This window comes from Tiliqua scincoides, chromosome 2 (genome assembly GCF_035046505.1).
Source record: "Tiliqua scincoides isolate rTilSci1 chromosome 2, rTilSci1.hap2, whole genome shotgun sequence".
NCBI lineage: Eukaryota > Metazoa > Chordata > Lepidosauria > Squamata > Scincidae > Tiliqua > Tiliqua scincoides.
Window position 1 is genome coordinate 35,204,562 of NC_089822.1, and position 16,231 is coordinate 35,220,792.

Genomic DNA, 16,231 nt, shown 5'->3' on the forward strand with positions numbered 1-16,231 from the left:
TGTGCAGTAAAATAGCATGAAGAAATGTCTTGTTTGTTTATGCCATATAATGGCAATGCCATATAATGTTGTAAGGAAACTGAGGGATTGATTTTGGATCACTTTAACATCAGGAGGACCTGGTAAACTTTGCAAGACAAACTTTAGAAAAAGCTTACTGATAAGGTCCAGGCAGTGTCATTTATATGCAGGGCAGAGGTCGGTGGGTAGTCAGAATTGGAATCAGGACAAATTCATGTTGGTGGTTACATACTGCAGCTCTGGGCCGCTAAAGCTAGTTGGATCAGAAGATTAAGGAGTCCTGTGGAGACTCATCCTATTTTGGATAACTTCTGCTGCTGCTCTGTGAGTCGAAGCAAGGCTGGGTTTTTTCAAACAGGTGGTGATTTTGGATACTGGAAAGGACAATATTCTAAGTTGCTGAAATGTTGGTTAATGTGGGTCATCAGCTGATTAATAGTATTTTACAAATAGGAGCAACCAACCAAGAACATGATCAGTTTTGGGAAAGTGACATCTTGTCTGAAGAAGTGGCATGAAAATCAAATGGCCCATAATTTAATAAACCTACATAACTGCTAGAATAAATATTTACTTAGAATTCTTTCTAAAACCACGTTAGCTTGCGTTGTATTTATCTTGTGTTTTTATTATTTGTAGGTCAAGATGTTAATAAATACCTTATGGATGTTTTGGACCTTAGCCATGACATATGCACTCCGCAAAGGTAAGAGTGTCATGCATGATATTTGCTGAACATTGGAGAAGTTATCTTGATATTGGAAAACTCTCTGATTGGGATACTCCATTTCCTTTCATACTAGACTTATTTTTAACAGATTATCTAATTTAGACCCCAATCCTGTGCTTGGTGGCACGACTCTATGCCGCCGAGCACTGTTGCAAATGTTCCGTAAGGCACATTTGCTAGCCTCACTGCAGGGCTCCCGCCCGTGCTAGCCCAGTGCCGGCTGGTGCAGGGCTAGCGCGGGGTCGTCACCCAGCTTCCATGGCTTGGCGGTCTCTTGGACCGCCAAGCCGCGGCACGGTAAGTTGGGTGGGGATGAGGGCAGGAAGGAGGTGTTCCGGGTAGGGGGGAGGCCAGGAGGGGAGGCATGCTGGGGGGGAGGGAGGGAGGCTTGCCGGGGGAGGGAGGGAGGCGCGTCCGTGGAGCTCTGCTCCGCAGGATCCAAGGTGCTCATGGAGAGCTCTGCACCCTACACGAGCACCTTTACTTTACCGCCAACCTTTTGGTCAGTGGTAAAGTGAGTAGCCCCATTGTAGGGCTGCTTACCTTACTGGGTCTGGCAAGTTCCTGGATGGGTGCCTGGGAATCCCAAGTATGCCTTCTTGCAGTAGCATGGAAGAAAGGTAGATGTAAATGAATAGGAGCCTGTCAAGAAAGGAGGTGGCAATTTGGATCTTCCATACCTTCCATTGCTCATCTGTCTCAACGTATTGGCTTCTTTTGTCTTGAAGCACTACCCTAATTTTCACACTTCTAGTATGTTCCACATTAGTCGACTGTTCCACTGGGAAGCAGAAGAGGAGACATAATTCTCTCTGTTGGATACTCTAGCACTTTACAGATGTATGGAGAGAAATCATGCCTGCTGTCCTTTATCTTGACTTCTTTGTGTTGATCTTGAGCAGAATCTAAATGTGTTCAACTAGCAAAAGGCTGGGTACCAAATAGTGCAAAAGTGCTGCATTCATAGGCCCTTGAGACTTTTTGATCAAAGACTAAAGATGGAAAGTTGGGCAGCAGGGTATGTGATCTTGCTTCCTTCTCTACAAGTTGATTATTCCTCAGTTAATGAATGTCTGAAAGGACTTCTATTTAGTGACAATGGTTTGAAAATTATAGTGTAGAAACATGTACAAGATTAGTATACTTGTCATAATTTAAAAACCTTTTTAAGAAGACATATCCTTCCCCAAAGGGGTCCTAGGTGGTTACCGAGATAATCATCTAGTACTGCACTGGGTTGCTAGTTGTTCAATTGGCTACTATAGCTGTGCCTTTAACAGCATTTTGATGTGAAAGCATTAGCAGGTAATGTTTATCTCTATGATGTGAAACACATTGGTTTTTGCGTATCAGATAGGCTTTTTTTCCCTTGTCAGTTAGCAACACTTGTACTGCATGAACAGGTAATGGTAGTTAAACAAGAATTTTTACATTAATTTTAGTTTAAGGCTCCTTCACCCATTGCAAAGTTGCTGCACAGAAAAAATGACATGCAACTTGTGATCAGAGCAAATGAACATAAGAACAGCCCCACTGGATCAGGCCATAGGCCCATCTAGTCCAGCTTCCTGTATCTCACAGCGGCCCCACCAAATGCCCCAGGGAGCACACCTGATAACAAGAGACCTGCATCCTGGTGCCCTCCCTTGCATCTGGCATTCTGACATAGCCCATTTCTAAAATCAGGAGGTTGCGCATACACATCATGGCTTGTACCCCATAATGGATTTTTCCTCCAGAAACTTGTCCGGTCCCCTTTTAAAGGCATCCAGGCCAGACGCCGTCACCACATCCTGCAGCAAGGAGTTCCACAGACCGACCACACGCTGAGTAAAGAAATATTTTCTTTTGTCTGTTCTAACTCTCCCAACACTCAATTTTAGTGGATGTCCCCTGGTTCTGGTGTTATGTGAGAGTGTAAAGAGCATCTCCCTATCCACTCTGTCCATCCCCTGCATAATTTTGTATGTCTCAATCATGTCCCCCTTCAGGCGCCTCTTTTCTAGGCTGAAGCACAAACGCCATAGCTTTTCCTCATAAGGAAGGTGCCCCAGCCCCGTAATCATCTTAGTCGCTCTCTTTTGCACCTTTTCCATTTCCACTATGTCTTTTTTGAGATGCGGCAACCAGAACTGGACACAATACTCCAGGTGTGGCCTTACCATAGATTTGTACAACAGCATTATAATATTAGCCGTTTTGTTCTCAATACCCTTCCTAATGATCCCAAGCATAGAATTGGCCTTCTTCACTGCTGCCGCACATTGGGTCGACACTTTCATCGACCTGTCCACCACCACCCCAAGATCTCTCTCCCGATCTGTCACAGACAGCTCAGAACCCATCAGCCTATATCTAAAGTTTTGATTTTTTGCCCCAATGTGCATGACTTTACACTTACTGACATTGAAGCGCATCTGCCATTTTGCTGCCCATTCTGCCAGTCTGGAGAGATCCTTCTGGAGCTCCTCACAATCACTTCTGGTCTTCACCACTCGGAAAAGTTTGGTGTCATCCGCAAACTTTGCAACCTCACTGCTCACCCCTGTCTCCAGGTCATTTATGAAGAGGTTGAAAAGCACCAGTCCTAGGACAGATCCTTGGGGCACACCACTTTTCACCTCTCTCCATTGTGAAAATTGCCCATTGACACCCACTCTCTGCTTCCTGGCCTCCAACCAGTTCTCAATCCAGGAGAGGACCTGTCCTCTAATTCCCTGACTGTGGAGTTTTTTCAGTAGCCTTTGGTGAGGGACTGTGTCAAACGCCTTCTGAAAGTCCAGATATATAATGTCCACGGGTTCTCCCACATCCACATACCTGTTGACCTTTTCATGTACATTTTGTTTCATGTACATTTTGTTTCATGTACAAATGGCAAAACACACATTTAAGCAGTGTAGTTTGCCTGCCAGATGGCTGGTTCCACCTGGATGCTTTCTCAAAATTCCTACAATTTTAGACCATATTAAGTCCATATTAAGTGGTTCCTACTTTGCTTTAGCCTAATCCACCAACCAGTTGAACTAACTATTGGAAGACTTTTATGGGCTATAATGTCTCACTGAGGTGGAGATTTCCATGATGCTTTGCACTGCCTGTAGTTAAAGGGTGACCTTTAATAACAGTCAAGTCAATAACATCAGTAATCAAATGTGACGTAAATGGTGGCATAAATTAAATATTTGCAAGTGGGTGTGATTTTTGAGAGGAATGGTATAGCAGAAGAAAAGTCCTTTTAAGAATGTGTAAGACCAAAATTGGTTTTCCTTCCCTACAGGTTCTTATTTTACTTTCTAGCAACCTGTTTTTCCTAAAGTCTTCTAGCTCTTTTCAGCAGAAATGAACAAATACCAGTGGTCCTTTCAGTTATGTTAATCTTGTGAAAAATGACATTATCACATGGAGAAGGACCACTGTTGTTCTAATTCCATCAGTGGTCTTTGGTTGTCGTTTTTTTTTTTTTTTTTTGTCATTGTATAATGGTTCATTTTATTAATGTATGTTTACATCACTAATTTAATCCCTGGATCAGCACAGTCTGGCAAATAATCAAAGGATATTCATTGTAGTCAGTGGAATTTTGGGGTAACTTTGTGCCTTATGGAGATGCATTAGGCAGACAAGCATCAAGCACATCTCTAAAAAGTGATTGGGGAAGTTGCCCCAATTGAATTCCAGTCTGAACACATCCCTTCCAGAATAGTGTTACACTGAAAGACCAAGGCAACACATATGTGCATGGCGGGGACGTGCAGTATGGGGGAGGCAGGTGAGGCAGAACCGCTCCACTGTGTCCTCTGAAAACTGCTGCCGCCACCACTGAAGCTGTGAGTGAGTGGGCATTCACAACTTCAGTGGTGGTACAAATAAACTTGTCTTCTGTGCATCTTTAAGGTCTCCTCACCAGCTGCTCCTTCATTTGGTGCTTTTTCCTCTTGCTAGCCATAAAAGAGAAAATGAAGGCATGCAAACCTCAGCGAGGAGGCTGGATCCAGCATTTGTGTGGGTCTGTCCATCCGGTGAGTGGATCTTTTGGTTCCGCTTGGGCGCCTCACGAATTCCCCCTCGATTGGAGGACAGGGACATTCTGGGCAGTCGTGTTGTCTGCTCAGCATCCCAGAAGGCCGCATGACAGGACATCCGGGCAGATGTGACTGCCCAGAGTGTCCTTCTCCACCAATCAAGGGAATTTGTGTGGCACCCGAGTGGAACACTTGGATGCGATCTGAATGGGGACCACATTCTGCAACTTTGAGTGCTGCTACCCTAGCATATTCCCTCCCTATATTGTTGCTTGAGAAACACATGGTGTCTATATATGGATCACGTATATAGACACCATGTGCATCTCAAGCAACAGCATATGTGATTCATATCCTAGAAAAATGGGGTGTGCAGATTTTCACCTGGAGTATACACATCTTGAAGTGTATTTACATAGAGCTCTGTATAGACAGACTCTCCAGGCACAGAGTTCAGGTGAAGTCAGAGGGAAGGACCAACAGGTATGTAGAGCCCACCAAACCCTATGTAGAGCTTTATGTTCTGTGTGACTGTGTGCAGTTTATGTTTATGGAAAGCAGTTTCCATAAGCACAGCATATACATAAACAGTTTCAAGAGGTTCCTGAATGACTTTGTTGTAGGAAGGAGCTGTAGGTCAGTGGTAGAGCACATGACTTGTGTGCAGAAGGTCCCAGGTTCACTCCTTGGTGTATCAAGGTATGGCAGAGAAAAATGCCCACCCATAACTCCAGAGAACAACCGCCAGCCAGCACCAACAATACTGAACTGGATGAGCTCTTGGCTTGACCCAGTGTAAGGCGGCTTCCCAATTGGTTGCATCTGTTTTTTATAATGGCAAACCAATATTGAATGAGTAATAGAAGTGTGCGTTCATGTGCATTTATACATGTTTCATGCTACTGCATTCAGTTCCATACACATCCCCAAATATTACTGCTGCAGATGGAATGTACATTTGCCTAGTTTCACATGATTTACAGTCAGAGTTTGAAGAGTAACTGATCCTTCACTACGCCTGGTTTGCATCCTCCCGCTCTTTACTGTATAACTCGGCCACAAGCCATCTGGTAGAACAGAAAGGGTTTTGTTAGGATTCAATCTATTACTTTCATTGTCAAAGCCCAAAGCAAGTTGTTGCTGGTAGGCCTGGATATTACTGTCTCTCTGCTTTCACAACCTGTCATTTAACTGTCTGATCCTAAGGGCTGCTTTAGACCTGGTGCCATTCCTGCAAAGAAGGCATGTCCATATAGGTAATAGCTGGTGACGCCACTAGCAGTGCCTGAAGTTTGGAGCAGGGTGGGTGGGGAGTGAGAAGAGAATTTGTTTATGTGGGGGGGGGGGGAGGGAAATTCAGAGATCTTCTCATATACGTCTTAAAGATTAAAGTGCAAATAAGTTGGGGTTTAAAAGCGATTATTGTCAGACGTTCCCAAACTTATTAGCACCAGGACGCACTTTTCAAAATGATACTCTATTCTATCTAGAACCCACCTAGCTTTATGAGACTTTTTTTTAAAGTTTCACTTTACCAGCCACTCAAACCTCTGTTTTTATCTTTTTTGCTATGGTGGTGATGGGAGGAGCTTTGAGCACCATCAGATTGGTAAAGAGTACAGGTGGTGTGCTTTGTGCAATGCGGGTGGGTAGGTAGTGAAGAGGGACAAGCTGCATGTTGCCTCAGGCATTGGAAGGGGCTCTGCATAAAGGTGCACAAGAAGGAGTACTCCTAAGCACTGCGAGGATCCTAGGCACCCCAACCTGTGAATTGGCAGCATTCCTCCCTTGTCGGCACAATCTGTTGCAGTCTTAATCTGTGCATTTACTCAGTTGTGCTGTGGCTCTTGAGTGATGTCTTTAGCAGGGTCTGTTCATTGAGAGCTTACCATCCTGTGGACTCTGGTGTTCTCACCCCACATGGATTTATGAATACAACAGCAGCCACTAGATACACACTCAATTTTGCAGAGCAGTCTTCCTAAATGTAATATAATTGTTCTGTTGAGGTTGCTCAGTCACACATGAAAGCAGTTGCGTGCCAGCCATAGGCTGACCTGAGGCAAATGCCTCGAGCGTCAGCCTCTAGGGCCCTGAGGCTCCCGACGGGGGTGGAAATTGTACTTCCGGTTTGCCGGAAGCACAGTTCATAGCGCTGGGGAACCTCACAGAGGTTTCCCCGGAATGGGAGGAGGTTGCACGAGGCTCTGTGAGCCTCTGGTAAGTAGGGGGGGCAGATTTCTGCCCAAGGGGGGTGGCGATAGCCCACAGGGGGGTGCCGTCACGGAGCTTTGCCCCGGGTGCAGGGCTGTGGAGAGCTTCCGCGGCTGCATGAAAGAGCTTCCCAATTGCATAAGGGAATGTGCTTGAAACTGTTCATGTCATGCTCTTTCCCCCATCTCATTGTTGTTTCTTACCTCTTAGCAGATGGTCCAAATAGACACTCATGTTGCCTCACAGACTGAATGGGCAATTGGCCTGATCAAAGAGGACTTTCTTATTTGTGAAGATAAGCAATAGAACAAGACAAGCAATGGAGCATGAGAAATGTTACCTGCATCCTCTTTGACAGGTCTGGGGCTAGTTCAAGGGGCATGATGGTTCTCTAAATTACAACCTGACAACCTTAAATTCTGAAATAATGTAGTTGTAGTATGAATGCAGACCAGCAAACAATTTCCATTGTTGGCTATGGAATGGGAAGTACCCCTGGATCTGTTTCTTCATAGCAGAGAACAGATGTGGTTTGTACTTACAGCTTGCTCAGATCATGTTCTTATATTTACTATGTATTATATAATGTAGTGTTTCAGATGCAAAGTTCTGCAGATGTGAAGTGTGTTTCCACAGGGGCCTGCAATTTTTGCCATAGCAAAAGTCACTTAACTTTCAAGGAAACCTTTGCATCCTCTCTGGCCCAGAGCAAATATTTTATTCTCAGGGAAGCTTCAAAAACAAACACCATTTTTGCCCCTTGTAAGAAGCTGAGGTTTAACAGCACAGACTTTGAACCCTGAGGGCTGGGGGCAGGATCCTCCAGGGATCTCTCCAACAAGGGAAGGCAGGAGTTCTGATTAAGGTCAAAAAAGAGAACATATTTAATTCAAGGTTAAGAACATAAGAACATAAGAACAGCCCCACTGGATCAGGCCATAGGCCCATCTAGTCCAGCTTCCTGTATCTCACAGCGGCCCACCAAATGCCCCAGGGAGCACACCAGATAACAAGAGACCTCATCCTGGTGCCCTCCCCTACATCTGGCATTCTGACTTAACCCATTCCTAAAATCAGGAGGTTGCGCATACTCATCATGGCTTGTACCCCATAATGGATTTTTCCTCCAGAAACTCGTCCAATCCCCTTTTAAAGGCGTCTAGGCTAGACGCCAGCACCACATCCTGTGACAAGGAGTTCCACAGACCGACCACGCGCTGAGTAAAGAAATATTTTCTTTTGTCTGTCCTAACCCGCCCAACACTCAATTTTAGTGGATGTCCCCTGGTTCTGGTATTATGTGAGAGTGTAAAGAGCATCTCCCTATCCACTCTGTCCATCCCCTGCATAATTTTGTATGTCTCAATCATGTCCCCCCTCAAGCGTCTCTTTTCTAGGCTGAAGAGGCCCAAACGCCGTAGCCTTTCCTCATAAGGAAGGTGCCCCAGCCCCGTAATCATCTTAGTCGCTCTCCTTTGCACCTTTTCCATTTCCACTATGTCTTTTTTGAGATGCGGCGACCAGAAGTGGACACAATACTCCAGGTGTGGCCTTACCATCGATTTGTACAACGGCATTATAATACTAGCCATTTTGTTCTCAATACCCTTCCTAATGATCCCAAGCATAGAACTGGCCTTCTTCACTGCCGCCGCACATTGGGTCGACACTTTCATCGACCTGTCCACCACCACCCCAAGATCTCTCTCCTGATCTGTCACAGACAGCTCAGAACCCATCAGCCTATATCTGAAGTTTTGATTTTTTGCCCCAATGTGCATGACTTTACACTTACTGATATTGAAGCGCATCTGCCATTTTGCTGCCCATTCTGCCAGTCTGGAGAGATACTTCTGGAGCTCCTCACAATCACTTCTGGTCTTCACCACTCGGAAAAGTTTGGTGTCGTCTGCAAACTTAGCCACTTCACTGCTCAACCCTGTCTCCAGGTCATTTATGAAGAGGTTGAAAAGCACCGGTCCCAGGACAGATCCTTGGGGCACACCGCTTTTCACCTCTCTCCATTGTGAAAATTGCCCACTGACACCCACTCTCTGCTTCCTGGCCTCCAACCAGTTAATCCACAAGAGGACCTGTCCTCTAATTCCCTGACTGTGGAGTTTTTTCAGTAGCCTTTGGTGAGGGACCATGTCAAACGCCTTCTGAAAGTCCAGATATATAATGTCCATGGGTTCTCCCAAATCCACATGCCTGTTGACCTTTTCAAAGAATTCTATAAGGTTCGTGAGGCAAGACGTACCCTTACAGAAGCCATGCTGACTCTCCCTCAGCAAGGCCTGTTCGTCTATGTGTTTTGAGATCCTATCTTTGATGAGGCATTCCACCATCTTACCCGGTATGGATGTTAGGCTGACCAGCCTATAGTTTCCCGGGTCCCCCCTCTTTCCCATTTTAAAAATAGGCGTTGATTCTCAAAAAGAGAAAAATTCTAGCTGTGCACTCCAGGAGGTGTGTTGTAGGATGTATGGTTTTTCTGGGCTCCCTGCCTAAATAATGACCTACCTTTAAATTAATTATACCATTCAACAGCCCTTGTAACTATCTAGCGAGTGGAGAGACTTGCTCTCTCTGTGAAAAACTATTACCACATGTTTCAGAGGTGACTTCTCTGTAAGATTTTCTATTCACTTTGGCCATCTCCTATAATAGGAAAGATTTCATAGCTAAAACCAGGAGATTGGTTCCTTCTTGCCCTCCATGTCTTCCCTTTTGCCCTCTATGAACATTAGCAAATAGCAGTTGTACATATGGGAGTGTCTGGTAACCGCAGACACTTTTACACTCATAACCAGACAGTTTAACATGGCAGAAGGCAGCCAACTGGTCACAAAAGCTTATAGATGGGATTCCGTTTCCATTTATTTATCAGCCCTGCAGCACTGACTGATAAAAGTAAAGGTTATACACCAAATCTATTTTCTTACAAGTATTTTTGTAAATATTTCTAATTCTTTCTCTCCAGTTCATTCGTTGCTTCTCACATCAGAATAAGCGTACCTATGTTCTAATATGTAAGGAGCCCTTTGTTGCTGCTGCTGGTTTATTTAAGCTTTCCAGCTATCACCAAACTAACTGTACTATAAAGCACTGCTCTGAGGAACTTTTATAGAGACAACTTTTTGTGGCCTCCCAGCCTTTTGTCTCGGGTTCAGTGATTTTCAGCAGCTCTTGCTGTTGATTCACTACCTGACAGACCAAATCCTTCGGCTTCCTTACAGACCTGCTCTTTTGTTGCAGTAGTTAGCTAGCTTGCCAAGCCTACCTCCCAGTAGTCTTTCTTCCTAGATGCTAGCATAGCTTTTATCAGTATTCCCACTTGGTGCAGTATTTCCAACAGGGCGATAAACTCCACATAACTGCAAAAGTGTGACTTGCTTGCACTCCACTTGCTCTCAGAAAGCAGGTCGGTTACTTCTGGGCTTCCATTAAAATAGCAGCAGAAGTTCACGGCCATGTTCACAGGTCCCTTTGGACGTTGAAATTACTGTGCTGCTCTTGCTGACTTTCACCCACAGACCACCTAAAGTGATCCAGAAGCATCCCTTTTTTGATAAACAGGGGTGGAAATCCCATTTGCAGAGGAAATCCCACAAGCAGAGGAAGTACCGTGTGTCATTTTCCTGCTAAAAATTGCCACTCTGAGGCAGCTGTTTGCTTCAAATATTTGCTATGGAGTGATATTTGGAGGGGAAATGGCCCCGCGAGCAAGCATTAATATTCTATGTAGTGTGGTCCTGAACCCAGTTGACAGGGTCAGCCCATCCCTGAGGCCAACTGAAGCAGTCACCTCAGGCAGTGGAATGGTGGTGGTGTGTTCATCTCTATCCACTTACTTGCCACCCTCCTTTACTCCCTGATTGTAAGAGGTGAAGGTAAAATGTGGAGAGAGGAGATTGCTGAACTAAATCAATAGAAAGTGAGAGGGGCAGTGCTCTAGGGGGCAGCATTTGTCATGCTGCCTCAAGCATCAGGACGTCTTGAGCCAACTCTGCCAGTCTGCTCCCACTGGCAGCTCTTGTGGCAAGGAATACTTTTGGTGTCAGATCTATCTGTTGAAAACAGTAACATCGGAAGCAGCCATCCTGAGTAATTGGTTCATGTAGCTCGGTTTTGACAGTACAAACTGTCAGCAGCTCTGCAGGATGTAAGGCAGAAATTTTTCTCAGTTCTACCTGTAGATGCCTGGAATTGAACCATGTAACTTTCTGCTTGCCAAACATGTGCTCTACCACTGAGCTGCCACAGCCCTCCCTCAGGCTACGTGTAATGCAAAGTCTGGCCCCGAGATATGACTAACAGCCCAATCTTAACCTGCACTGGAACTGGCAGGCCAGCTGGCTTGTGCAGGGTTTCAGTTGAATCCTGTGCAATTCAGAATAAGGGCATTTATTTCTCCTTTCTCTGTTTCGCGTGGCAGCCACCTCAATGCAGAACAGAGCAGCCTGGTGTAATGCTGGGCTGCTCAGAAGAGGGGTCAGGACAGCAATTTTCAACCACTGTGCCTTGGCACACTGGTGTGCTGCGGATGGTCCACAGGTGTGCCGTGGGAGTTCGGGGAGAGTCATTCGGGCAGGAGGTCTGGTCTAGAGGGTAGAGCCTCCATTTGCCTGAAGATTAACATCCACAAGGTCGCCAGTTCGAGGCCACCGGCACCGTGCGACCTTGAAGCAGCTGGCAAGCTGCAGCTGAGCTGTTCCATCTGCTCGGAGCGTGGGAGGATGGAGGCCAGAATGTTAAACCAGATCGGAGTGTAACACCTTGAATGTGGTGGTTCTTGAAAGAGAGAACCTTCTTTCAATTTGTAAAAATCCCTGCGTGGATTTAATAAGCCTGCCTGTGTAAACCGCCTTGAATAAAGTCTTGAATAAAGACCAAGAAAGGCGGTATATAAATACTGTATATTATTATATTATTATTATTTATTAGTAGAGCAATTGTTGGATTTGAGCCCCCTGCCAGCAACCTGGTGTGCCTTGTCAATGGCCAAAAAACCAACAGTGTGCCTTGATAATTTTAGCTCTTTTCAGTGTGCCATGAGATGGAAAAGGTTGAAAATTACTGGGTTAGGATCTAGCCTAAGTGTCAGAGGCCAGTCCCACCCCCCTTCTGGGCCTGGTCTGCCCGCTGTCCACCGTTCTCCACCATTCCGCCTCCACACCGCCCTCCCCAACCTCCCACACTGGCCTCCCCAGGCCTGCACTTACCAGGTCTGGGGCTGGATATGGCCTCCAAGAGCCAGTGCATGTCGATGTGCTAGTTCAACCAGCTCTTGAGTTGTTGAAGACATGCCTTAAGGCACATTTGCAACAGTCCCAGGCTGGCCCTGGCCTTGCACCAGCCCAAAGAGTGCTGTGGATTGCACTGTGAGGTATTTTCTGTGCAGAGTCCTAGGGCAACTTTGGAGCTTATGAGTTTTTTCTCAGAGGTAAGCTCATAAAAGTACATTTTTGCACATCTTTAGACAAGGGTTGTGAGAATGTGCACATGTTCTTAAAACAGATTTAACCTGCTGTGGAACATATGAACTACTAGTATTTTTAATATTATTGTTCTATTATATCTATCTCTATCTGATTAAATAGGGGCTGCTGCTTTGCTGACTGGAAACTTATTTGGCCAGTTTTTCTGTTCCTTGGCTATGTTTTTCTTGCTCAGACTCTATCAAAATCAACACTGGGCATACTTTATATTTGTACACATTCACTAAGGGCACAATCCTAACCAGGCCTACTCAGAAGTAAGTCCTATTTTGTTCAGTGGGGCTTACTCTAAGGAAAGTGTGTTTAGGATTGCATCCTATATCAGCATCTATGCTCAATAAAAGAACACACTTTCTTTTTTTCTACTCTGGGCCCCAAATTGAACATATGTTTCCAAACAGCATCCATATTACCTAGAGATGGCTTGAACAGTTTAAATTGCTGCTTCCGCAGAATGGGCAATAAACCATTTCTGAGTAGGTGGTAAGAACTGCCACAGGAAATTACTTATTTGGAACAAAGTACTGTACAAGTATCACTGCTCAATATTTTGCTGCATTATGCCTCTCTCTTTCTCTCCTTCTCTCTGTTTCTATACCCCTCCCCACAATTCACTCCAGTTAGAAACTTGAGCTGAGTGTTCTGCAAGTTAGAACAGAAAGGCCTCCTAAGGGGAACTTTGCTTTGGGATGCTTAGCATATGAGGTTGATGTGTGTATCTGTGGCTATGTTGTCTCGTCTTATTCCAAATGGGGAATTATATTATTATACTTTATTTTTACCCCGCCTTTCTCCCCGAAGGGACTCTATATTGGATTAGAAAATACCAGTAGCTTACGTATCATGATGGCTCTATTTGCTGACAGTGGTTTTTAGATAACTGATTGTGTGGATACCCTAGGGCTCATTGCAGTTACTCAGGAGGTCACTAAAACTGGGAAGAAAAAGGAGCTTTGAATTCTCTTAAAATGCCAACAGGCATGTAAGTTAGTTATAATTATTCAGCACATTTCTGTTTAATAAAGATTGATAGAAGTACAGTGTAAAGAGGCATATTTTTGGTCCTATGCCTGTTTGATCTGGTACATAATAGCACCTGTTATGCTTGCAGAAGGTCCCAGGACCAGTCCTTGGCATCTCTGTGTAGTGCTAAGAAAGACCCTGCTCTGTCTTAAATCAGGGAGTGCCTCTGCTAATCACTATTGACAGTACTGAGTTCAATAGATCAATGGTCTGATTCAGAACGAGTGGTAAACCAATGGTCTGATTCAGCTTCCTGATCAAGATTTTGATACAATTTTTGGGCAAAATAATTTTAAGTGCTCATTCAAAAGCTGCTGAAGTTAGGTTTAAAGCCCTGGTTGTCCTTAAGGGATTTGGGATCCAGCTCTTATAAGCCTCTGTAAATTCAGCCAGTTGCAGCCTAAATCTCCATTGCTATAGATAAAAAAATCTGTTTGAGTGGATTGAAATAGCTTGGCTGGTTTATAAGTGTTGTGTATGGAATGCATAGATATGAACACAACACACTACCTTGTACCGAGTCTGTCCACTGGTCCATCTAGCTCAGTCTTGCCAGTCCAATAGGCAGGATTTCTCCAGGATTTCAAATGGGGTACTTTTCCAGCCCTACTTGGAGACGCCTGGGATTGAATCTAGGACCATTCAAAATGCCACACATGCGCTCTACTAGTGAACTACAGTACTTTACCAATGAGTTCATTAAGCTCTGCTTGGTACAGTTGTCCCAAGTGATTCAAATGAAGAAAATAAGGACTAGAAAAATCCCAAGAATCTGGTCAGTCACTCCAAGAACCATGCGTGCGGGACTGCTGTAGCACCAAAATGGTTGCTGCAGCTGCCTAGGTGTTGGAGGCAGTCGCCAGAGGCTCCTTGGGAGAACAGGACACTTTTCCCCTTCCTCTGAGTAAGGGAAATAGCCCCGCAATGGGACTACTCGATTCTGTGGTAGCTCTTTAAGCAGTGCAGAATCAAGGAGTCTCATGTCGGGCTGGGTGGCCCAACACGGGGCTCTGAATCTGGCAGGTCCTGCCCCTCCTGCTGTTCACCCTCCCCTGCCACACCTTTCCTGCACCCTCCAGCCACCCTGGAACAACTTCTCTCTGCCTCCCCCTGTCCCATCTTACCTCTTCGCCATCCGGCACTTCACACGGAGTGCCAGGCGGCGGACTGCAGGCCCAACGCCAGAGCTGGCCCAGTGCGGTCTTGTGCTGGGCTAGCTCTGGTACTGCAAATGCGCCTTTTGGCTTGTTTGCGATAGTACGTGCTGACGGTGAGCCAGTGTGCAAAGATCTGGATTGGGCCCTCAGTCCCCTAAACTTTTCAAACAGGCTTTCAGGGAAATTAAATGTTTCTTCAGCTTTCTACAGATTGGGTACTGAGGAGTTGGACTTTTTTCTAGTTCTTTTGGAGATAGAAATGCATAAAACAACTGATGTGCACTACACACACTATCTGCTGGTGCTTCCCATGATGTGAAATGAACAGGTATAACTTGAGTAAGCAACTATAAGAGAGCAAAACCTTTTCTCCCCTGGATATAAACTGTGCAAATGCTACATAGAATCATTATTGTCTGAAACTCTCCACAACAGATACTCACAAGGGCTTTTCACTGGGATTGCACATGTTGGCTGTGCTCCCACCTCTAATGTGTGTTCAGAATAACCTGTGAAATAGCCTACCCTTTAATCAGCAGTTTTTCTGGTTATATGTTCAGAGTTAATTTGCATGCACTTTGAGATCATTTTTTTTCACAGTATGCTGAATGTTCATGGTAGGGGTAGGTGTAGGGTCAGAGTCGTGAGTGGTGATCTGGCTTCCCACCTCTAGCTGCATTCTGTGTAATGTGTGAGGAGCTGTTCAATGAATATACAATATAGCTTTCCTTTCAAACATTACAGGGGATAGAGACATGATGGACCTGCTAATTTTTGCAATGCATACCATGATTCTGTATTTCTTCCCAAACTACTATCTACCAGTAGTAGATACTGTCTAGCTGTGGTGCTTGATACATTAAGGGCTCAATAGTAGCTCTGCACAAGTTGCTTTCTCCCTTGGGTGTGTGGGGGTCCTCTATACCTTATCATGCTGTCCTACAGCCCAATCTTGACAACCCCTCCCGATGCAACTGTACCAGTGGAGCAAGTGCTGCCATCCTGCGTGTGTGGGGAGGGGGAGTCCTGGTAGCCTTCTAGAGTCCCTTACCCTGGGGCACTTCTTTACTGACCCACTGGGTCTCCTTGAATCTGCACCATCTATTCTACTGATGTAGAACTGAGGACAGTAAGGGGGAGAGAAGGGAAGAACAGGAATAGAATCCTGGTGCATGGTGCTGCTCGGATCCACCCCCTACCTAGAAACTCCCCATTTCTCCTCCTCCTCACTCTGTTCCTCTTTCCATGCCTCTGTTCCTCATTCTTCTTACCTGCACGTTCATGAATAGCTGGCTACAACTGCTGTCGTTTGCAGTGGTGGTTCCTGAATGACTGCTGTGTAGCCATTTACGACAGTGGAACCACTGTTTCAATGTCATAAAGCCCAGATAAGATTGGGTTGCTAGCGTGTTTAGTTTTTGTCACTCTTCATTCTCACATTTATTAGTGAACAACACACAGAAAAGCATCTTTTTGACTTAACTCTGTATTTCTTGGTAAGTAAAGAAACAAGCAGGACACGTCTAACCACTGAGAGCTAAACAGTTAAATTCTGGGAGT

General features: G+C 45.2%; 1 protein-coding gene across 2 annotated transcripts in view; it reads left to right on the top strand.

Moving 5' to 3' along the window:
- Positions 1 to 16,231, top strand: part of VCAN (versican) — a 155,448-nt gene that overhangs the window by 24,207 nt on the left and 115,010 nt on the right. For both annotated transcript variants that reach the window (XM_066613940.1, XM_066613941.1), the window contains exon 2: positions 661 to 727. In XM_066613940.1, the coding sequence (XP_066470037.1) occupies positions 667 to 727 (61 nt within the window). In that variant the 5' untranslated portion in view covers positions 661 to 666. The remainder of the gene's footprint in view (positions 1 to 660; positions 728 to 16,231) is intronic.